General features: G+C 40.0%; 1 protein-coding gene across 4 annotated transcripts in view; it reads left to right on the forward strand.

The window, feature by feature from the left end:
* Positions 1-914: 914 nt before the first annotated feature.
* The window catches only part of CPED1 (cadherin like and PC-esterase domain containing 1), a 142,605-nt gene continuing 118,171 nt past the window's right edge, over positions 915-25,348 (forward strand). For 2 of the 4 annotated variants that reach the window (XR_014226345.1, XM_082280309.1), the window contains exons 1-3: positions 921-1,045; positions 1,521-1,995; positions 14,563-14,749. Coding sequence is in view for 2 of the 4 variants with exons in the window: in XM_082280309.1 (XP_082136435.1) it covers positions 1,744-1,995; positions 14,563-14,749 (439 nt within the window). In the remaining 2 variants the exon portion in view is untranslated. Of the gene's footprint in view, positions 1,046-1,520; positions 1,996-14,562; positions 14,750-25,348 lie in introns of those variants that run through there. The other 2 variants (XM_082280310.1, XM_082280311.1) reach the window with 2 other exon arrangements.

A 25,348-nucleotide genomic window follows, 5' to 3' on the forward strand; every position in this document is an offset into this window, starting at 1 on the left:
TGAGGTCCTGCATGAGGTATTCAATCACTTTGATGGCATTTTTCTTTGTCTGCAAACTGATAGGTTTAGTTTGGAAAAAAAAAATATTTAAAGCTGAATAGAAACCAGCACTTCAAAAAATATATACTCTACCCTTCCTTGCTGTTTATAGGCCTCTAATTTGGTAGTGCTGCTGCAGCTGCCAAACTGTGTAGATTAGCTCAAAGTTGTTGTAACAACATTCATTTCTTATATATGAGTCAGTGTAGGAAGAACTGTCTTTTCAAAAATAGCTAACTAAGGATGGAAGGTAAAATAGATGATTTATAAACAGATATTTTTAGCTAAAAAAAACTTGATTATATTAGAAGTTCTAGTCTATAAAGATAACAGAGTTTGTCAACTGTTCCCATCTGTCTTGTCCCTGTCCTGTGTCAGTAGGGGGAAGTAGTAACTAAGACCTTCCGTGGTTTAGATACTAAGTGCTTTCATTGGAGTATTTTTGTCCACCCTCCTTTCTATCCCTCTTTGACATCAGCAAGAAGTTTTATTTATATTCTGCTATGAGCTATTATATCTACTACGGAAAATTACTGACAACTGCTTTGTCAGTGACACTTATGTCCAAGTAAATCTACTTATTTTACAACATTTTTTGTTAATCTGGATTAAAATATTGCAGGTGCTTCTCTCTGAAAGATATTAATGTTGTTTCAATTAGGCTAATCTCTGTAACAGCAGTTTTCTAAAAATTGCAGTGATGGTGGCTTCAAGGCATGCAGTGTGAGCAAGGACACCTCTCGCTCCCCATCCAGACCTCAGGCTGTGTCTCCAAATCCTGTGCCTGCTCCGAGCAGAGCCAGTTTAGCTCCACCCTCTCAGCAGTCCAGCCCTTATTTATATGAAGTCTGTGGTCCAACTGGCTTCAGATGGCGTGTGTATGTGCGTGTGCCTGCCTCCTGAGTGTGTGAGACGAGCTGGGATCATGAGCCAGGGTTGTTCCAAGTGGTTTTAATCAGCAGCCCATTAGAGGGGAACGGAAAACTTCAAACAGGGTAAGAACCAAGTAAGTAAACCTAACTTTGAACTTGCAATCTGGACAAAACAAATGCAAATGAAAATCTTCATAGTCTGTCAGTTTTCAGATAAATTATCACTTTTAGAGAGAAAGCTGTGCATTCTAACAGGAAGGAGGAAATTTAAAAGGACTGGAATGAAGGAAACTGTAAAAACAAAGTGGGAATTGAGAATGCAAGAGAGACAAAACAGCAAACGATTGTTCACAAAGTTGGTACACTCTCTTACTTTTTTCAGCTGTGGACAGGACATGTTAAGCTTTAACCTCTTGCTTTCTTGAATACTATTGTCTGGCTGAGTAAGTAGTTCCTTTTGCAAAGGGGGTGAAGATTTCTGCTCCTCACCTGTCTGCTGGCAGGTTTGTTTTCCTGAGAGCATGGAGTGGAAGAGCTCTCCACAGCTCCTTGCAGGATGCCACATGGCATGCTGCAGTTTGCTGCTGCTCACTTGCTGTTTTTTTGCAGGTCGTTCCAGTACCTCCATGGGAAGGTGTTCCCCAAGCCTCTGCTTCTCTGGAATTTGTGACTTCTTGCTTGGCACCAGGAAAATACCCAGCAGCAGAAATGGGAAAATGCATGCTAGTTTTGGGTAAAGCGTGCCTTTGACTTATTTTACTCTGGCAAGACGTGGCTACTTGGACTGCATCTGCAATGTGGCAAAGGGCAAAGTGAGGTTGGCAAAGAGGCCATGCTTTGTGGGCACATCCCCAGATGCCGCAGGCTTTGTCGCCCTCGTCCCTTCCTTCTGGCCTTAGTGGTGGCTCTCTGTCTGTTCTGCCAGACCCTGACTCCTCTCATGACCAGCAGCATCCTTTCAGCAGTTGTTAATGGGATTGCACCCAACAAACTGACTAAAACACAGCAAGGAAGATACAAGGAGATCTCCCCAAGCACTATTCACTGCTTCCTCCCTGGCAGCAATTCAGAGACAGTGAAAAAGGTAAGTCAGCTGAAGCAGAGTGCTGAGCAATAATTAGCAAAGCGAGGGATAGCAAGTCTGGCAGGATCATCTGAGTCCAGCTAAAATTAGCCTAAGGTTGGAAGTCTGGGATCTGTATACAAACAAATGGGTGATCTAATGACAGCGGCATATGCGCAAGCACATTCCCATTACCAACTCCTCAGTGTGCTGTTACTAACACAGGAATCCTGAAATCTTCAACTGAAATGTGGCATTGCTCTGTGACTCCAGCAAGATTTCAGTTTGCTGCACAGACCATACTTTATTTTGGCTTTGGGAATTGGTTTAGAGGCTTTACAGTACAGGCACGTAAATCAGGAGCCAGTGGGGTTTCATGGAAGTGACTGAGGCTGTTAATTGGCACAGGGGCTGCAGCTGCCCTGTATTAAAGTTATCTGCTTGTCAGCTCTGAAATTTATTTGGATTCTGCTGAGAAGCTAAATTTAACTGCATTTGAGAAATAAAAGAAACACTTTTTATATTTTCAAATCACACTATATACTTCGGAATCTCTGTCTCACAAATTTTGCTTTGTCCATAGGTTACCTGACTTCGTGTTTATTTTGTATAGGGTTCCTAGGATGGGTATTAAAACGTAACAAATGGAGACACTGTTATTTTTGTTGGGAAATGTAGTTTGTTAAATGGTCTCCAGACTGAGGTAGTTATTTTTACTCTGGAATCTGTGATCAGCACTAGCACAAATGTTTCAAGTTTCCTTCAGTCCTACAGAGGAGCTGCTAACAGTGCAGCAAATACCACACTGTCAAATTATCATTATGCTAACATTTTATATACAACTGTAGCAGAACTGTAAAAAATCTGTGACCTCACAGATTATGGACAGCAACCACATAAAGCAGTTCATATTAAAAAAAAAAAAAAAAGGCTGCTTCTTTGATTAGACAGAGTTCACAGTCTAAAAGGTCAGCAATATTGATTTTAGGAGAGCAGCTGTAAAGTGCATCTTCTGCAACAATCAAAAACAGATATGTGGAATAACTGTGGCATGAACTCTTTAACCTTAACTCTTAAAATACCGGGTTTTTTCTTATAGCACATGCTGCATTTGTCATAATTTTATATTTTAATGAACTTTTAGTACACTAGGTACCCAAATTCAGATTTGATCTGCAATATGACATAAATAATTTCATCTTAAAGGGAAATAAGCACAGCTGACATATGTGGGTCACATTGTGTTACATCTATAGGTACACTCCATTCCTTTTTACTCATTGCTATTGTAATGACAAAGAACATTTCATACCCTGGGTTACTTAATGTCTGCAAGAACTGGTGAAATAATGGCAGAGTTTTGCTAGTATGCTGTTTGGCTGAAAATATCTGTAATATCTTCTTTTCCAAATTGCCTGAGAAAAAAATGGAGATTGACATCAAACTTGGTGTGCTGGCCATTTGAAATGAGAAGAAAGCTTTTGTTTTTACAACATGCTGTACTTATTGCTCTCCAGCATATGTGGTTGGATGTGACTATCACATGCACATGCTGGACCTGGACCTGTAGTACAGATGTGGGTATATTAACCCTTACAGGTATATTTTCCCGGGCTGTGCTACCTTAACACATTCCTTTTCAAGTTCTTAGGACCCCCCATAGCTGGCTCTCTATTTGTCTTGAATTTTTCCTCTACAGCATGATGAACAAAATGTCTTGCACACGTTGGGACGTTACTCTAAGTTGCTCTCTGTTTCCCAACTTTCTCTGCTGGTCGTGTGGGCTGAATAATAATCTCAGAGAACAGAAAAGACAAACAACGCCAAAAATATCTGCCACTTTGCTTTGAAAGTGTGTTCTTGAACTGTGTGTTTTCATCCGCTGCTGATATTCAGATAGCTGAACTGTTATCTGGCTTGATTTTATTGGGCACTCAGTAACCTCTAAGACAGATGTCACAGTTGAAACTTTACACTGTTTTATTTTACAGTCACATGCCTACGATGGTAGCTAGTTTGGAAACAACTTTTCATTAAAGTTCCGGTTAAAATCTTCATTTATGAATCTGGAAAAATACTTTAAAATATAGTAATTCACACTGGTAATTAACTAGTCATACATGTATTCTTATTCCACAAATAGTCCAGCAAGAAAATTTAAATGCATTAAAAAGAATCTATTATACCGTTAAACAGTGACTTAAAGCAAACACTACATCATGTCTGATTAAATTAAAGTTCATGAATAAATTTAAAGAAAAATAAGACCCTGCTGGAGATAATATTCTTTAGGTAACACATAGTGTTTATGGGTTTTGAGCCATAGCATGTCACACTGCAGATTCTCTTCTGGGTAGGGGCGGGTTTTGTTCTTGCTTCCTTCAGAAAAACAACCAGTACTGTGTTGAGTCTGTTGTGAGAATTTGGTTCTGATTGTTATTAGAGGGGCAAAATCCCCTTTCAAAGCCCAATAATTTCTTACTTCAGAGTATGCATAGCACTAAGTGCCTCAAAAACCCCCATAAAACTAAACAAAAAAAAACCAAAAACCCTGGCATCTATTATGAGTCATTTTTTGGAAGCAAAGGAAGAGATCTGAGGAAAAGTCCAGCTTTGCCAATGCATCTCTGATATCAACATTTTGGACAGTTACAGACAAGTGTGGAAGAAGCATGGGGATGGACATTGCCAATTACGTCTGTAAAAGTGTCTTTAACTACATCCAGGATGCTCTGGGATGGAGCCCTTCCTGTTGGGTACATAGTGCAAGCTGTCTTCTTTAAATTGCAAAAATTCAGATTTCATTCATAGCTTGGGAAACCAGACAGAGCTCCTAGTACTCCTCTCTCAGGTATCACACGTTACAGGAGTTTTAAAAGCTGCTGGGGATCTTATCCTGTGGCTTTAAATTCACAGGAACAGAGGTCAACATTTTCTAGTACAAAATTAAATGTTAATATCTGAAGCATGAAAAATAGAAGGCTCATTTCTGAATTTCGAGCATTAAAGGCATTAGAGAGTGATATCACATCTAGCAGCAGGCTGTCTGCAGGTTTAGCAGGGCACTCTTACCTCCCAAATGATGAAATACTTGTGAATATATATAGTAAGGAGAAGAGCTGGTGCTGTAGCACCAAAACTGGAATCGGTATCAACAAAAAACCCCAAAACCATACAAGCCCTCTGTAGTTTGCCTGGCACGGTATTGTGCCAGAAATACTTTTGGTACCAGCCAGCTGTAATACTGCTACACTTCTCTTAAGTAATTTAGCTCTGCTTCTCGGCCAGTTTTGAGAAGAGCTAATTATCTGGTTAAGCTGTGTTTCCACTCTCAGAATTAAGTCAGCCAGAGGCAATTTAGATGTCTCTGCACACGAGTAATTTTGCCCAGGGAGACGGTGAACCTCTGCTGAGTAGAAGGAATATGGACCATATTGCTATTAGGAGGGCAGATACCTGGTGTTCAGTTGCTTTCCCAGTAAGAGAAGAGCCAAAACCACTTTTCCTTTTTTCTTAAAAGACCCAGTCGCCAAGCCATTAGGCTTTACATCCAGGTTGAAACTGTGAGCCTGGTTCACCATATTGGCAATGGGATTTTCTGTTTCATCCTGGAAAGCAAAATTCTCTCTTTAGTTCTTCCACAGCTGGAGAGAAAAGAGGAGGAAATTATTAATCACCTTTTATAGTTTTTACTCCTGTGATAGGCACTTTTTTGGCATACTAGCTCTCCAGCCACTGCAAATGTATTTAAAAAAAAAGAAATTCAGATTTTAAATTGGGTTTTGAAGGAGATTAATTATTTCATGGATACGCACAAGACTCTTGCTTCACATCCCCACACCATTTAGGGCCAGCTGAGAACAAGAAAACAAAGAAGATACACAGCTGATTATATGAGAACTTGATGAGTAGGTTAGGCTGGCATCCAAATAATGAAATACCACAGGTGTGGTGAAAAAAAGCTGTCTTCCTTTTAAGGCCCTGAACCTGCCACTTATGCTTTGTCTAAAAGATGTATCTCAAAGAGGAATTATATTGAAGTGAGCAAACAGGAAGGGAATAAAAGGGTTTTTATGGCTTCATTCTGAAGAAACAGGAGAGGATATAATTTCCTAGGAGTGGACAGTGTGAAAGATCCAAGATAATGACAGCTTAATGTGGCCATATCTCAAATATACTATTTTTATAGAAAAATAAAGGAAAAAAAGAAAGAAAAAAAAAGAGAAACATCACAATTTAGTCTTAACCAACATCTAGAGGAAGATCCAGTTGAACATCTTGCATAGGTTACTGGCCCAGGCATCTATATTTGAAAACTGGCAGTCAAATTACTGAAAAGCTGAGAAAATGTTACTAGAACATTAGAATTCTGGACATCCAGAGTGGAATTATCCTCTCTTTACTTGAGTGCTCCACTCTGTCAGAGGCAGAAAGCTGGACTTCATAGTCAATGGAAATTACTACCTCTAATGCAAAATTCATCGTGAATTAATGCAGACATTTAAAACAAATCTAGTGAAGTTCATCCTCTAAAGACTTCTTTTCTATTGATTTTTTTTTGGATGGAATATGCCTGCTTCAGACAGAATAAGCAGGGAACAAAGTAGATAGGAGCAGAGTCTGTTATGGAAGAAGGCATGAGGAAAGAAAGCAGATGTGGGAAGAGAGTAGGGAACTACAGTTGCAAAGTAATAGTAACCTCAGAAGGTACAGAAGAGATTGTGTGCAGGGACGGTCAAATATGTGCAAGGGAAGAGAAAGGGAGATGAGAATGGAAATGGAAAGAAAAGAAGACAAAGCTAATGAGAACTTTTGAAATGTAAATATGTGAAAAAGGAGAATTGAAGCTTGATGATAGAATGAGAAGGGATGATTTTTGCTATTATGCAGGATGGAGCGTGGTGAGAGCTCTGGGTAGAAAAGATTACATTATGCATAATAAGGTTTAATACATTTTTAAGTATATGTAACTTAAAAACTGTATTTATTTTATAGAATAAGTAGGGGGTGAAAACTTTTCACAAAAGGATAAAGAACTTTGCTGGTATGAAACCTGCTGTTACTAGAAAGCAATCAACATAGGGTATGGTATCAGCGACTGGTTTCCTTGGAATCATACCACATTCACATTGCGCCCTATGAAAGCAGGACATGTAAGTGTAAAATGCAAACGGCACTGAGGAAACAACTATTTTTACTGAGCAGATAGCTAGAGATATTCTGGTGATAAAGGGCAAGGCTATTGTGGTAGCAGTCAGGAAAGAGGGGCAGGGTGGAGACTTTGCAGGAAGGGGACTTTGAGAGGGACACATGAAGAGCAAATGGAGGCAGAATCTTACTCATATACTTCACTGGAACTTCCTCCAAAATGTGGTGTTTTGATAAGATGGTGGGATTGACTCATTGTCTGTTCTCAAGACAGGGCAGTTGACACCACGTACTACATGCAGGCATAAAACAAAAAGCATTTTGATAAAATAGCTCTGTGCTTCCTGTTCACAGTGTTGGTGAAGACTGCGCAAATAATTCCAGTTTTGCTCTTGGATTTATAGTCATCAGAAGACAACCATCAAAGTAATGCCAATAATCTAATTGCTTGTTCTGTATTTATCCAACAAACAATTCAAAGCAGAATTACATTCCAGCCATTTCATTCTACAACCCAGTCCTTTCTGATTAGGAAATCCAACAGAACATAAAGCTAACACATTTAAATATCCTCCAGAAAGTGAAACAGGAAATTAACTTCTCTCTTACTTCTTGATACAGGAGCTATGCACACTTTAAATATAATGGTAGCATGAACAACTTACTATTTCTATGAAGTTTTATGCAAACACAAAAAGGAATTTAGAAGTCACATTTGGAGCTAATAAACATCTGCATAGTCCCATAAATGAATGGCTTGGGGCATTAGAACCACATGCTAAGTTTTTATTATCACTCTTCTGATTGATGCTGTTTAATAATAGTGCAGTATTTTCTAGGAGTCCCATTCACGTATTTTTTTGTAATGTTGTTTTGCTAGGTGGTATGTAGTAGCAAAGATAGATGCTGACTTCCTTTGCTAGGTAAATGGGAATTTAGGCTGTTCACTGCCTGTGAATATTGCTAATAGTGCCGACCTTGTTTTTATAAGGCTGGTTCTATTTTGTGGTATTTTTGTTGCACTCCACTTTCATGCAAAGGCCTTTTGGTTTACATTGTGGCTCATACACCTCTTTTGCAGCTGCTCAGTACCTACAGGAAGCAGTGGGGTTAAAGTAAGCTGCAGTCAAGTTATTTGAAGCTACTGCACCAAGTCTCTGACAGTCTTGGCTAGCTCAGTGTGAAAAGTGGCTGCTTGTAATCAACACAGGGACTAATGACACCAGAAATGCGAAGCTGAAAAGATGATTCACAGTTTTTGAGTTCTTTCCTGAGAGAAGCTTAGGCTGACATGAGTTGGGCCATTATGTTAGGATGAAGAATTTTGTTTCTGCAGTTGAAGTGATGGTCAGTGAAATTCTATGGCAACAGTTCAAACTGTATATTTGCGTCTTTTCCAGGCATAGACAATGCATCAATATTTATGGAATTATGTAATCTTGGAATCTGAAAGAACTTCCGAGGAACTGTTTTGCTCTCTTCAACTTGAAATATCTTCACTATTTTCTTACAAAAGCAGTAATTATACATCATAAGATTCAGTTACTGACCAAATTCTAGGTTTTTGGAACAACCCAGAAATTCTGTGCAAGGGAGGAGAGATTACAGACTAGTAGAATCAATTATACCCTTACACATTCATAACCTAGAATTGGATATACTGGTTTCAAGGGAAACGTGAAAACATTTTCTTTTTAACAGGGAACTTCACGGCTATGTGAAAGTTGCAGACAGACAGAACTAAGACTTGCAACTCTGATAATGGGTGTCTATTTTCAGTTGCACAAGGATGATTACATAATTCTTCAGCTTTCATATTATATAAACTGGGCCTTTTATCTTGTTTGCTAAAACATCAAAGGAATATACATTTGATACAATATTTTTTAAAGAATCTTGAATAAATTTTAATGGAGCTCAATTTGTTTTCTTTTGTGTTTTTCATGTTATTTTGTAAACTGAAAACAAAATTACAAAATTCTTTTTTATGCATTTTTATTTACTTTACAGCCCATTCTGGTTTGTTTGGACCAGTTGTTCAGGCTGTGGATCATCTGTGTAACAGCCAATTGCACTAAAATGAGGTCAGTGACTCAGCTAAGTGCAGTGTTTTGTAAGCTGTAAGAGCAGGTATATCATGTCAAAGCTGACATAGGTCTCATCCAAAATCATATGGGAAATCTCAGTCTTGCTGTAAAGCCTCATTAATTTCTGTGGAGACAAACACACAATTTTCTAGGTATGACATGGGCTGCAGATGTTCTTTTCCAATCCCTTTCACATAAGATATACTGAATCTGTAATAAACTGAGCCTGCTAACAAATAGCCTGAGCCTTCAAACTGAGAAAGAGCTACAAAAAATGGTTGGGACATGGGAACACTTGACCACTTACCAGTTATTCTCAAATTTTCAAAATGTTATGGATCCATTTTTTTTGTGTCTGAGTCTGTTGTACATTAAAATCACAGGGATGCCAAAAAAATCAGAACCATAAAACGTGGAAATATGTGAACAGCTTATTTTCATCTATTGCATGCTGCTTCTCTTGTACCAACTCTCTGCCCAGACCTCATTTTTATGATTGAGAAACATTTTATGAAAACCAGCAGACTCTTTAAATATATACACATGACTGCTATTGCTATAATATTGGAAATTCTGAAAAACATCCAGTAGTAACTAGATCAGCATGTCCAGTGATGCAAGGCATTTTGTATAGAGCTTTGGAAAAAAGTATGGAATCACTTGCTACAAGCATGCAATTGGCCAGATTTTTTTTTAATTCTGTGTAGTTGACAACCCACCCTACACTGCACTGACTTGGCAAACAGAGAGGACACGTTGCATCTTGTAACCTGGCCTGCAAATAGCTATTAAAGGACAGGGCAGAGAAAATAAATTTGGCATCACTATGCATGGATCTCAAGCAAGTACCCTAAAAGGTGTGGAGATACTTAATATTATTTAATAGTACCAGATTAGACATCAGGTCAAGCTGTTAAATTTAGGCCCTTGAATTGCCTCTGTGTCCCAGAGACGCCGTTGCGGCTCTTCGGGAAGCTGGTGGATGGAAGTGCCGGTACCCGGCTGCCGGGCGGGGGCGGGGGCGGGGGCCGCGGCACGGCCGAGTGTGTGTGGCCCTGCTCGGTCCCTCTCGGCGCTGCGGCAGCAGGCTTGGGACTCAGGGGCTTTTGTGTGTCTCTGGAGTGAGCAGTGAGCGTCCCAAGAGGAGCCCTCCGCAGAAGCTGGTGCTGTGCTGTCTGTGAGGGCTGCCGCAAGCCCTCTGATGGCCCATCCCGGGGACGGCGCCCGCTGGGAGCCGGACCTTGCGTGGGCCCCGTGGAGCCGCTCGGGGCCATTTCCTTTGTGTTTTGTGGAAATGACCCAGGCCACTGCCACTGCCTGAACTTCCTCTTTTTTTTTTTTTTTTTTTTTAATGCCGCTATCGATGTTCTGTTGAACATTCGTCACTGCCAAACCAGAGCGCTGTAAACATTTCAGCCCTTCCCCAGGGACCTGAGGAAGATGCCTTCTGCATCAAGGCTGACGGGTTGCGGCGGGATCTTCCCTGGCAGATCCCGCTGCCGGCGGGCGGGCTGAGCCCCTGGGGCCGCCCCGGGGCTGGTTGGTCCCCGTCCCTTTGCCTCGTCCCTGTTGCAGCAGATGTGCGAGTGGGGGAGCCCTGGGATGCTGACCTTGGAGTATTGACCGCAGGGGAATGGAGTCATTGATGGGTGCCTGAGGCAGGACCTCTTAATGATTGAAGCAAAATACTTCAGAGGTGGCACTGCAGGAGGCTTTGCTTCCACGAAGAAAGGTGTGTTTTCCTGGCATAACAGAAGTGTGGTAATTGTTAGTGAAGAGGGGGGCACACAAAGTGACCCCACATCCAAGGCAGGACCCTCGCCCCAGGCCGCGCTGGGAGGGACGGGAGTGGGAGAAGCCGTAATCTCCTGCAGAAATGGAACAGGATCAGGGATGTGTCCTGGTCTGCAGCCCCTCTGTACTCCTCATGCGTCCTCAGTTCACCCCACAGCGCTGGCCCCTGCAGCACACGAGGGATGGGAAATGGAATTTTCTTGCAAAATAAAGCAAGAGGTGTCTCTATTTTCTGGGTTTTTTCCACGATGCAAGTGAAATGGAAAGTAGGAAGTATCGGGCTGGAATGCCTGGAAGAGAAGGGAGAGAGCAGAAGAGGGGGGCTGGGACAAGGGCTGGATTTAGGAACAGGGAGGGAGGGAGGGAAATGAAGAGGAAGGGCTGCCAGCAGCTGCTGGCGCTGAAAGGGAACAGGAAATACAGAAGATAAGAGTAGAGAAAGGAGGGGCAAAGGCAGAAGGGGGACAAGAGTGATGTTGCTGTGGTGGGCAAGGGCCTTCGGAGGCTCTAACACTGTGCTTGCCACCTGATTAATGTGTTTTAAAAATTCTGGGACGTCAGGAACACTATCAAACAGGTGACCTAACATGATTCTGATTACTTCACCCTGTGCTGTTTGTGCTTATTCTGGCCAGCAACCTTTACTTGAATGTCTCAGTTTCTAAACTAGTTTTGGTTGCACACATAGCAAATATGTGTGGAATACTCTGATAGTGTTGTATTGAGATTTTTTCATGGTCCCTTCATCAATGATGATAACACTTTCCAAGTGCTCTGGAGCAAAAGAAGATGTGGTGTTAGAAGCTAAGGTCTCTGAAATAGTTTGTGCTCTTTACTGCTGCAGAGAAGCTTACACTTCAGCCAAGCACAGTGTAAAACTGCATCCCACACTCAGGGGACACACTGCTGAGAAGAGTGACTTTAGCACTAGATCCCAGGCCTGTAAACAACTGGACACATCTTGAATGACATTTCTTTGTATCAAAGTATCTGTCTCTTTTCAGTCTAGTCTACTGTGCAAAAAATGGTGGTGACTTGTTTGTGTAGTGCTTCCTATCTTCAGTGATAAGCCTACTAAAATTAGAAGTTATGGAATAACTTAGTTTTTAAACTGCTGACAACTGTCAGGCTGAAATTCACAAACTTGCAAAGAACTAATTTCATGTCCTGAATTTAATCCCTGCTGGTATGTTTCAATCCTAAAGACAACTATGTTTTGCCAAAAGAAAGTCTTGTGTTTTAGTGGTGTTTTTATTGCAAAAGAACAGCTAGACTGACAGTGATTGAAACACGGACCAAGCAGTGATACTGTAAGGACATTTATTAGTAAAAGGCACTGATACTTATACTGTTTTAGCTTCTGCATAACAATTTTCACTTGTTTTGTCTACCTGCTAGCTAATGCTAGCCACAATGTTGCTTCTTCTTTTACGCAATTGCTTACCACAGCAGGATGTTCCATAATCTTCAGCAGAGTGTTCTATCCTTTGCAGAAGGATGTGATTTCTGCAGTTCTTATTTCTCATGACTCCTGCTGGACCAGCTTCAGTAAGTCAGCTGTGCTGTTCATGTCATTTAACTCATTCTGCTCTGCAACACTAGACTGTTGCAGATATTAGTGTCCTAATTCCCACATGGACCATCCTATTTTTATGCTTTATTTTATTGGAGTTTGAACAGCAACATTTTGGTATTGGGGGGATGGCTACCATGGTTGCTTCTGTGAGAAGCTGCCAGAAGCTTCCCCCATGTCCCACAGAGTCAATGCCAGCCAATTCCAAGACAGACCTGCCACTGGCCAAGGCTGAGCCCACCAGTGATGGTGATAGCAGCTCTGGAACAACAGATTTAAAAAGGGGAAAAAAGCGACTGTGCAACCGCAACCAGAGAGAGGAGTGAGGATGCATGAGAGGAACAACTCTGCAGACACCAGGTCAGTGAAGAAGGAGGCAGAGGAGATGCTTCAGGCACCAGAGCAGAGAGTCCACTTCAGAATATGATGAAGACTGTGGTGGGGCAGGCTGTCCACTGCAGTCCACGGAGGTCCACAGTGGAGTAGGGATCCACCAGCAGGCCATGGAGTACCCATGCTGTTCCTGATGGATTGGGCCCAATGGAAGAGGCCCACGTTGGAACAGTTTGAAGAACTGCAGCCTGTAGGAAGAGCTCATGTTGGAGAAGTTAATGAAGGACTGTCTTCCATGGGTGGTACCCCACACTGGAGCAGGGGAAGAGTGTGAGGAGTCCTCCTCCTGAGGAGGAAGGAGCAGCAGAGACAGTGTGTGATGAGCTGAGAAAGCCCCTGATCCCAGCCCCCCTGCTCCACTGAGGGAGAGGTAGAGAATTTGGGAGGGAAGTTGAACCTGGGAAGAAGGGGGGTGGGGGAAAAGTGTTTTAAGGTTTGGTTTTATTTCTGATTATCTCACTCTAATTCCATTTATTATCAATAAAAATCAGTTTTCCCAAGCTGAGTCTGTTTGGCCTGTGACAGTAATCAATGAATGATCTCTCCCTGTTCTGATCTCTACCCACAGGATTTCACTCTACTTTTTCCTGCTGTCCAGTTGAAAAGGGGAATGACAGGCTGGCTTTGGTGGGCACCTGACTTCCAGACAGGGTCAACCCACCACACTTATTTCAGACATAAAATATCCCCCTTACCCAAAGATCTGATGGTAATGGCCCAGTAATTTGTCCTTTTCAGAAATTAATGTTATGCTTGCTCTATGACTGTGTGTTTGGGGTGCCTCTTCTCCATTTTTCTCTTTCAAGAAGCTCACGCCCCAGGGTAGCTATAGAGGATGGATTTTCTCTAGATGCCATTGTGCCTAGGCACCATATGGGAAGACAGTAAGTGGTAGATAATGCAAATGTTCCTTGGGATTCATTGGCGACATCAGATACCTTTCCACTTGCTCCTATATACAAGTCTCCCTGCCAGTCCTCCTATGGGCTAGATCGTGTTGGACTGATAAGGCAATAAGGTACTGACAAGGTTACATTTAACTTTCTAGAGCACAGTAATCTCCAGTACTGTTTAGGATTCCTGTGTATGATTTTATCCCAGTACTCTTCTTACTTTTCTTAATAATGCTGCATAGCCCAACTCAGATTCCTGCACTTACTATCTGCATAGGACCCACATTCCATGGAACAGTTCACATGGGACCTACCAAGCCCTCTCTGCTTAGGTGACTGCAGCCACAAAGTCAAAGTCAGATGGCAATTGCTGTTACCAGCTCACCAGGGCAGCCTAGTTTTCAGGAAAAGTTGTTTCCAGGAAGGGAAGCCCATGGTTTAAAGATCCTTCAGTGCTACCCAGAGCTTTCAAACCTTTATAGTATCAGTCCAAAATGAAGATAGAAAAAATGGAGAGGCAGACAAAATAGAATTTGTGGTCTGAAGTCCCTGATATAAAGAGAATTCTTAATTATACTAGAACTATTTTCCATGTTGTCACAGTAAGTTACTAGCTTCTTTTTGTGAAAATCAACTTTATTTTATACTGTTGAGGAGTCCCATCTTTACAACCATTGTCTTTGCACTGTGTTTGCTGTAGATCCATGACTCCATTCTCCAGTACTTTGGAAGCCACACGAGAAGAGCAGTTCTCTATGCACCTCCTGCTCACCATGAAACTGACCGTCAGCTCTGTCAGCGCATCCTGGCAAAACATGGATATACAGTCACAGTTCTTGAAAACAGGAGACTGGCGGAAGATCTGGCACATGAGGGCCCTTATCACAGTAAGAATAATTAGACTTAGTTGATTTGTTAATTACTAAGAGTGATCACTAACTGTAGAATTGATCCAGTGTTCTTCCACAAACATAAAGTGCATAAACTCTGATGAAAGTAAGGATAGCAACTAAATTCTAGCCCTTCTCAGCTGTGTGGATAATTTTCCACAATTAGGTGATTCTTCTATTAGGTAGAGTTCTGTTAGGTATCCTTCTGTAAAAAGAATGCAGCAGAGTAGTTCATCATAGTCTTGACAACTAAATCAGATCAGTTTGGCTTCTGATGACTTCTCAAACGAACTTCATCAATATAACGGAGGGATTTTCCATAGAATGTTTCATAAGAAAACACATACCTGCTACATTTGTTTCCTTATCATTTTCTTTCCTAAAGAAAAGTTGTATGTGTGAAGGTACTTTTTCCTCTAGTAATGTTTTGATTGTTCTGTAAACTTGTTGAAGAACACAATATATGACAAGTAAATTTTGCACTTGCTGTTGAATCTGGGATAGATTACTGTTGGTTCTCGGTTCCTCTTGAAATTTGATCCACAGTTAAAGCAGACTACTGAAGAATCCTGATCTCTTGCACAAAGGACTGTAGCTTTATTGTGTAGAGTTACAGTGTGCTTGATAGAGAAGCTTGGGCACCAGTTATATATGTGATGACCATGTTTGAGTGTTCTTAGACACCTCTGAGGTATGAACTGAAACTGTGATGCCAATTTGGTCTTGGAAGTCAGTTCGGGAACTGGAAGGCTTTGAAAAAAATACACAGGCTGCACTTCCATCAGAGGAAAAATGGTGTAGTTAGATATTTCTCGTGCTAAAGGGAGTACTGTTTGTGTCATTCAGACTTGCAATACACTTCTGGGGCTACCAGAGAGCTCAGGTTTGCTTGAGCTTTAAGCAAACCAGATAATTTCATAGATGAAAACTACAATTACTTAGCATGCTTGAGATTGCTCAAAATTCCATTGCTAATTTCAAGTTTCTTTAAGAAACTTTCTTGAAAATGAGGTACATGTGGTTTTCTTTGGCAGGCTGTACTAAGAAGTAGTAAATAGTCTTCATCTCACTCTTACTTTAATCTAGTTTTATAGTCACCTTTTAGCCATTCCTTGCCTTGAGTACTTTCCATCTGAAAGTGACAAAACACACCATGTCTGCAGGATTTGCTAATGTCAGATGGGCTGCAGAGAAAAGATGGTGTCTCTGGGGACCGTGTGCACCATCTCTGTGAAATACTTCTGTTTCAAATGGCCAAGGAAGTGGGTATGCCAAAATCAGTTGAAACCTGTAAAAAAAAGAAAAAAAAGACTGTACTAGATTTTCCTACAGTGCTGAGTTCAGATTGAAGTTCTCCTGTACATGTTTTACACTCCAAATATTACCTCTGCAGAAATGAGCTGAACTGTGGATATTTATATTTTACAGGCTAGAACCAGTACTTCCTGTAGTATTTTCCCAGTAATAATAAAAAAAAGTAATGAAAAGGCCTTAGGTATTTTCCAGGAACATCCTACAGCTTTCAGCAGATGTTGGATTATGTAAAAAAGTCAATGCTTGCCAACTTAAAGCTAAGAGTAAGACTCTACTAATTCTATTTCATGGCAGCATAAATCTGCCTTTAACTATTCTCTGTTATGTAAGTGCTTAGCTTTAATGTTATGTTTTAAAAACAAGAAGAAAGTAAAAGAGGATGTCTACATACCAACCCAATGATCTTTTCTTACAGCTAAGCAAATTACATTCAAAGTTAATTTTCTTCCCCAGTAGATGATGGGGTTTAATCTTCTGGAAGGGACGGTACTCCTTATTTTGGAGAAGGGTATTTTGAGCTATGCTTTGGCATAATATTTTTCTAATAGGAGTGTTATAACTTATTAAAAATATGCTCCTTTGGCCTCAATTAAAAATATATAGATAATGAACTGAGAAACACAGAATGTGAGTGCTGCGAAAAATCTATAAAAAGAGTAATTCCTTATTACTTGGTATTATTTAGCAGCTCTATCGGGTGCTTTTATTTTTTTGTGCAGACTCTCTTACTCGTGTAGCTTTCAAAGTTCACTCTAAATTTGAAAGGATTTTTTGTTTTGAATGGCTGAGAGCCAAGACTCTAGCTGAAGTCATATATGGAAAAAAATTCACCACAAAACATTCCTAACTGTTTTTTTTTGTGCTGGCCTGCTAAGAATTTTGGGACCCATTCTGCTGGTGTTTGAAACCCAAATGTGACAGCTCTGCACACTGATCTTCCAGAAAGGTCCTCAACACCTGGGCTGCAGCACTATGTTGAATTCATTGCTGTCAGGGAGAAACATCAGGGGGATAGTTTTCTTCAGTGGAAATTTTTCACTTCTTACAAACCAACCAAAACCATTTTGAGTTTTGGTAACTGGAAAACAGTTCGGTAAAAAGGAAAAACATAGGGGTATTTTTAATCATGGCAAAGTGACTGTGGTTTATGGGTTTACTATGAAAAATCCATACAGATGTGTTCTGCAGTAAAACATAAATTATTCAAACCCCTAATTTTTCACTGAAAAATAGCTTTGTCAGTAAATTCTCAAGCAGCTCTGCTTGATCAAAAAGTAGTTGTGCTTTCACCATTCCTTAGCAATTAAACCCACATGGAGGGAAAAGTCCATGGACTGATATCTGTGTCTGCTCTGAGCTGTGAGAGACTTCCTTTTGCAGCAGCCCTAAATGGGCCAGTTTTGCTGTAAGTTTAACATGTCTCTTAGTCTGCTGTTGGGATGGAGATAGAGAGGTGGAACTGTGTTAGAACTACGTTAGTAGCAGACGATGGAATAGTCAGGTTTTGCAGAGAGCTGGGATTACCACCTTGGGCAATGTTTTAACATGGTCATTATCTCTAGTAGTATCTGTGGTAAATCCATTTTGAAGTAAGCAGTTCAAAAGAAGTTACTGATGAGCAAACAGCTCATCATAACAGCCGATAAGAAAGATACCAGGTTGTATTGGCCAGCACATCTGCAAATGGCACATTGGTTTTCCAGCTAGTGTGATTGGTGTGTGTCTTTCTTTCCTTCCTTCCTTCCTTCCTTCCTTCCTTCCTTCCTTCCTTCCTTCCTTCCTTCCTTCCTTCCTTCCTTCCTTCCTTCCTTCCTTCCTTCCTTCCTTCCTTCCGAATTCCTTCCGAATTCCTTCCGAATTCCTTCCTTCCGAATTCCTTCCTTCCTTCCGAATTCCTTCCTTCCGAATTCCTTCCTTCCTCCCTCCCTCCCTCTCTTCCTTCCTTTATAAAATGTGAAAATCTGCTCAGAGAGGCATAGCCTCTGGAACAAGTTATGCATTCACCACAGCCTTGGAGGGGGTTGAAATGGGTGTCATAATCTCATTGAAAATAATAAAAGGATCAGGAGAAGTGAGAAAGCCCCACACTTCCAGGCTTTCTCCTGGGAGATTTGCCATACTGAGCTGTACAAGCCTCTGGGCTTCCTTCCTTCAGCCCAGGACAGAGCTGTGCTGCTCTATTGGAGATGAGTGTGATGGGCCACCTGGCTTCAGAGCCCCCTTAGATCCTCCCAGAGTGGCAAATACCAGAGAAGAACTTGCCAAATGTTTTCCAGTGTCTTCTGCCTTCTTCCCTGTTCTTCCAGTCTGAGAAGCTCTCATCTCTGTTATCACAGTAAAGATTTAACAGGATCTGTGTGTCCCTATGACTCTATGCTACCCTGCCAATATTTTCACATTTTTTAAAAGGATGGTTTTATCTCAGAAACTTGTTTCACTAATAGGCATTTCTGCCCTCCAGAAATAATGTTCCCTAGTTACTGCCTGCTGCCTGAATCTTTCCTGAATTCCATACTTTGCCCAGATGACATCTTCAAAGATATATAAACTACTTACGTCTTTCCTTACAGAGCCATCAGTTTTTCTGTCCTTTGCTGAATGTGCCTGCCTCATTAGTCATTGGTGACCCTCCCTTAATAGGCGTTTCCTTCATTTCTCAATTCTTCACCTTTACCAATAGTTAAGCAAATCTCAGCAAACTGCAGGCTCCAAGAAATGTGTGCATTTGTATGTTACACATCTGACTGGCCAATTTTAATTCATTCTGCAGTAACATGCAAAATTCTGTCATTACCACTAGCTCTTGGAGTGGAAAAGATTGTGCATAAGCTCAGTGATAGCCCATCAGCTTGGCCATGGAAAAAAGCTCATGTATTCAGGCTCCTGACTGAATGCAGTGTAATATTATATGCTCCCTGCTGCCTTAGAATGTTAGTAATTTGGTGGAAGTTTTTGCAATTGCAATGAGAGACTTTAAAAAAAAATCATAAACCATTTTCATAGTATTGCTTTTACATGATCATTTCCTATTTTTAGAATACTGTAGTTAAGTATTTAAACTTGACTATTGCCTCTTTTTGCAGTTTGAGTGACATCCATTGAAGATTAGCTATTTCCTCTTTTCTGAGATTATCAATATACACTGAATTCTGCTCTGTTTTCTTCCATTTTAAGAGCATGCTGCGTTTAAATACTTGGCTGTGTAAACTAAGCCCTGGTTCCAGCAACTAACTATGAGGATGACCTAGCTTTTTGCAGATGTGGGAGTGGTGCTTGGGTGGAGCTGCACCAGGAACAGGAAGGGCTGGTTGAGAAAACAGACCCATGGGAGCAAATCTTAGCGAATCTTGGCCTTTCTCTTTATGTGCCTGGGTTAAGAGATCTGTCTGGTATTTAAAGTGGCACTACGTATGTATTACAGCGAGGAGTAAATACCCCCTCACTGATAAAGCCACCTGACTATAGTCAGGCATAACTCATTTTGCTGTGAAATGATGGTTTGAGAGTTGTATTGTTATGGAAGATAAGCCCTCTGCTGTCCCCCTCTTGGCTCTCTATAGAGAGTTCTTTTGCTTCTTTGTACCCAGTGGTGGTCACTCCCTGTAAAAGCTGGTGCTTGGGGAATGTCAGGGAACGTGAGGCTGCAGGAGCAAGAACAGGTGTCCACAGATGTGAAGTGATGCTAGCTGCAAAGTTTTCTGTCTCTCTGTATATTTACATGACTGAAGAAGCAGTTGGGGACAGATGAAAGAAAATTCTCATTTGATTTTCCCCAAAAGAAATTTTCCGTGTCAGCCTTTGTCAGTTTTTCGTTTTGGTTTTCTGGGTATCCTTTGGGAAAAGTATTTTTTAAAGAAAATTTACATTTTTCATGGAAGAAAATTACTCAGTTTACTTTGCTTCACAGGTGGAGTTACAAGGCCAGAAAATGTTGCCACATCAGTTAGAGATGGAGAAAACTAGGATAGAAACTGTATGAGTCACTGTCAGGATGAAATGCATGCTCTTTGCTGTATATCTTCATGTTATTCCTTTAGCATTTTGTACCACCTCTACTATTCCTCACTGTTCATACTTTTGACCAGAGGCTAAATAGGAAAAGTATCAGCTTGATTGCTGACATCTGGCCAGCAGCAAGGTAGGAACTCTCAGAAGTGCTACTTCGTAAGTGCAGCCAGTAATAGTTTCCTCAGAGTTGCTAATTAGTGTAGAGAATAAACTACAGCCATGGGTTTTGGAGGCCTTCAGGGCCACATCTGTTGACTGTCAGACATCCGTTTTGCATTTTCCAAGACATACCATGTCAGCAAAATTAGTGAAAATGAGACAAGGTGCTAGAGACAGGAGGACACAGTGATGCTCTTTCTTCAATGACTGTGAAGATTGGTATATTTGGGTGAACAGAGGTACTTGCTAACACAAAGGGCTAACAAATTCTGCTGCCAAGGAAAAAAGAACAATCTGTTCATCATGTCTGTAGTAATCAGGGCATGATGTACTACAACAGAGTTGTTATTAGGAAATCTGTTTTGGGAGTAAAGCTAGTGAAGTAATCAAATGGATTCCCTGGAGCTCTGGAGCAGTCAATCTTAGATGTCTTGAATGATTAGGTAAAGGGATTTTATTGTGTGTAGTGAGTCCCCTGGTGGGGTAACAAGATGGTCTCACAGACTTCTTGAAGTACATGACTAGCCTTGAGAAAATCAGGCAGACAAGAAACTGAAGAGGAAAAATGGTGATTTCTAAAGAAGATGGAGAGATTTCAGGTATGATTCAGCTATGGTGACTTAGGGCTTGGAGGAACAAACAGTATGTAGTTTACAGCATATTCTTAAAATGCAAAATATTTTCAAACCCCCCAAAATTTAAGAGAATATATTCCTGATGGGAGTGGGGAAAGAGAAGGGAGCAAAAATTAGTAATGCATAGATAACAGCCAGCTGAACTTTGAGAAAGTAGAAAGCAAATAATGTATTGTGAAATAGGTATATTTTTCATGGGATGGCATGTAAAAATAAGTACTAATAGAACCAAATTTCCTCCCTTACTGAATGACTTTTTGTGGAGCTAGAAACACATTAACAAGAGTAGGAAACTTTAGTTTTAACTTTTCTTTCTGTTTTGTTTTTTTTTAATTGTTCAGAGTACAGTTAGGAGGAGCCCCTACTTGCTGTTTGTTGCAGCCTCAGACAAGTTTTGCTGAAATCCAACTAACTTAGCAAACAATTATAAAGAATAAAAGCCTCAAGGAAAATTTCTTGTGTGTTCTGTAAACATCTGGTTGCCATTTTCAATTACAAGGACCAACCCACTGAAGGAAGCACTTTAGTTTTTTTGGAACAGAAATGGGACACTGGGGTTTTTGTTCTTTTTCATAGTGGAGAGTAAAGGAAATGTCAGGAATAGAGAGGTCACTAGATGCTCAGCTTTTATAAATACAAAAGTCTCTGAGAAAATTAAAGTAAATTGAAATCAGGTTCTGAAAGTGTAAACAACCCTGTGGAGGTAAGGTTAAATAAGCAGGACTGGAGATCCTAGCATGCCAGCAGAAGCACAAGATCATTCTATCATAAGTAAGTAATTTAAAATACTGTGCAAAATAATAATGGTGAAGGTAGCCACAGAAAGATATTTTTTAAGTTACCATACAAATACATATGTATATTCAAATCTAGCAGATGTAAGTTCTCTTCCCAAAATCCTTTTGGTTAATTGTTGGTACAAATAACCATCTACAAAACTGATTGGTTTCCTAATGCAAAATATATGTCATGTGAGTCCTGAGCTAAGTTTTGACAGACAAAACACACATTTTAGGAACACTTTTTGTGTGTTGTTAAACAAGGAGCTTCCTAAACAAGCTAAATAGGTAGAAATGTGATCCTCAGAGCATGCTGAGTTACAAGCATGTAACAGACTTAATCTGCTTCCATAACATGGAATTTCATTTAGTTTTGGGAAGGTAATGCATACCAGAAACATACATTGTCTTGTTCACTTTTTAGTTTTGCTTTTAGCAATTAATCTCCTGCCCACACATATTATTGGATTCAGTACAAGAGAGAAGTTTCTGACATAAACAAATGAATGCTGCTCTCTAATGTGATGCTGTGGTTTCATGTTAGAAAATCTAAATGCATCATATATTTTTCTGAACAATATGTATTCTTCTTACTAATTACTAGCAGAACATGTTCATGCTTTGTAGAAGAAGAGCACACAAACGATTTCTTTGTATTACTAAAATAAACCCTCTATAAGACTGTACAGAATCTTCTGTTTCAAATGCCCTCTTTTCCTTTAGAAAGGGAAATTCTTTATTTGTTTATAACAAAAGTATAAGGACATTGAGCTTTGCCAGGTAAACCCAAAATATAGCATTTAGTCCTAAATGTAACAAACATATCTTTCTCTGAGTGTTCTTTTCAGTTTTATAAACAGAACATACAGTCCAGTGGTATTTAAGGGGCTGACTTAGAGATTACAATAATTAAAATTATACACACTGATTACACAGTGAGCTAAAATTAAAACTTTACTGGAATAAATTATGTCACGTTAACAGAATCTGAAAAACACCAGTGTCCAGGAAGATCCACATGTCAGCCAAAGGAAAGCAGCAATGTGCAAGGCTACTGAAATTAAATAAATGCAAGGGATTTAGCCATCAGTATACAAGATTTGTAGTATGCTGGTAACATGCAAATCCTGAAAAAGAGTTTGAGGCAATTTTTTATAACTGTAGCCTGTAGGATAAGAAGGTAACAGCATACAATTGCTTTTTCAAGTATTTTAAAAATGCTTCCCTATAAGAAATGAATCCTGGCTCTGATAGGGTTCAAGCAGAGACTATGGTTTATAAATATATATGTCTGTTCCTAAATGTCAAATAATTGTCTTCTAATATAGGTGCTGGGAGAATGTCAGTCAGTTTAGCCAGAAGCCTGTCACCATCCTGCCAGAGCACTCTCTCTAAGGGATTGTTGGTTAGGATTGCTCAGTGATTTGGCTGCTGGAAGCTGTGCACCCTTTTTGATGCAGTCACTGGCTCTGAGCCCTGGTCAGCTGTGAGAAGTGTGCTGCTGCCTTTCATCACTGTGCTCCCATTTTAGGTAGTGGCATTATATACCACTGAAACAAAAACCTTTTTTTTTTTTTTTTTTTTTTTTTTTTTTTTTATCTTCGGCTACCATGACTTTTATTGGTTCAGGCAGCAAAAACCTTTTACACTGTATAGGCCTTCATTGTAATTTGCAGCCAGCCCACGCCATTCCTAGGTTCAGATTCCAACTTTCTCCAGCTGCATCCACTTTCAGCTGACAGCTCCTTTGAATGCTGCATCCCAAAACCACCCCAGACATCAAAAGCGCATTAGCCACCCACAGTTTAGAACATGTTTCTGAAAATTTCACACAACGTATTGTTGTTACAGTGGCTTATCTTACATCAAAAAGGAAACTTTTCTTCATGAGGGGAATGATTATTCTATCCTTCTGATGTTCACTGTACTCCCTCAGAGTTGATTTTTCAATGCAATATTGAATTTTTTTTTTACTCAGCCCCTGAGGTTGTCCATTTGGAGGTAATCCTAGTTTGCACAGATGTCAAAGAGAATAGAGGCTCCTCTGACATAGTCAGAAATTGGAACTATATCTCAGTTTCAAATTAGTCATGAGAACTTTCAAATTCTGGAAAAAATTATTTCATACGGGAAAGTATTACAAAAAGTGACACCCTCTCTTCGATTAAAAAGGAAAAACCCCACATATCATGCATTTCTATCATTTTTGGCAGGCATGTTTCCTTACAAAACAATGTCCATTTTTCACAAGGGAAAGGCAAAACATTGAAGGGGTTTGGTTTAAAAAGTAACAAAGGAATAGGATTTGAACAACTTTAACTGGTAGCAAGATTAAAAAAAATATAGTCTGAACATATTTTCTCAATGGTGCCTCACATAAATGAAATACGATCATGCTCTGATAGAGGGAAGGACAGAGGAGCTGAGTGGTACACATTTTGGAAAGTTTGAACCAAATTATTCAAGTCATAAAGTGTTTCTGTAACAAGACATTGTTGTAATGACTTTGTTTCTGACGTTTGTGGTAATGCTTTCAAAAATAAATATTTAGCTATAAAAAGGATTTTCAGTATTAATTTATAGCAACTACTAGAAGTGTATATATAGAGAGAGCTTACAGAGTGTTCTTCTGTGTTTTGTAAATGCAAGACAAATCTGGCAGAACCACAGTTATTTTAGATCTGACATAATACAGCTCAGTTGATCTGTTTATTGAAAAAGTATTTTTAGTGTAAAATGCAGAAGTAAGAAAAGATAATTTTTTCTTTATTTGAAAGAAAACCATTTAACTACAATTTTTTTGTGGCAATAGGTAAAATAGAAAACATATCAGCCTACCAAAGTACTGTTCAACAGCTGATAGACAAAATAAGAACAAGACCTAGCTATTTTGGAGCAAATCAAGAAGCATTTGTCTGTCTCAATGGGAATTAGGCATTTAAATATTTTTTTCCCATTTGACTTCAGCAAGTGTATCAAAAAAACTCTCTCACTTCAGGTTTCGCAGCCACAGTGAGGCCAAGTATCAGTGGAGGCTGTCTAAAAGTCCTTCTTCAACGAAAAATAATTGAGGTAATTTTGTATAAAGATGAGGCTGAGGTTAAGGACTTTAAATACGTAGAGTTTGACATGTTAGCCCTATTTTCCCTAGGAATGTAGTGTTAGGGCTTTAAAAAAAACTCTGAGAGTAGAAAAAAAAGAAGTATTCAAGAAAGTACTAGCCCAGAAGGTAACTGTAGACTAGTTGGGTTGCCTTCTTTATGACAGGATGATGTGTGAAGTAGGAGAAAGCATCAGGTTTTCTTCCTATACCCAGCTCCATGACACTTATGATTTACACCCCAGATGTTACAGTACGCATTATTTTGCAAATCTAACAATGTAAGGATGTCTGTTGACCTTCAAAAGTGAGGTCTGACCCTACGTTTCTTTAAAATGTTTGCAGAGATAATTTTAAGGTCTTTGGAGTCCATGTTTTATGGATGCTCTACATGGCAGTCCAGATATCTATCATGGACTTCTACTACCCCCTGGCATGCCAGGGGAATAGAGATGAAAGGCAGCATAGAGTGGTACATAGAAAACAGTATCTGTAAAGTACAGCTGAAAATCTGACATTTGGCATGACTTAATTATTGCATCACTGTCTTCTGCAGTTTTGTCTTACTCATAAACAAAATGGGTCAATTCCCTAGTCCTTA

Source organism: Coloeus monedula (genome assembly GCF_965178545.1).
Source record: "Coloeus monedula genome assembly, chromosome: 4".
NCBI lineage: Eukaryota > Metazoa > Chordata > Aves > Passeriformes > Corvidae > Coloeus > Coloeus monedula.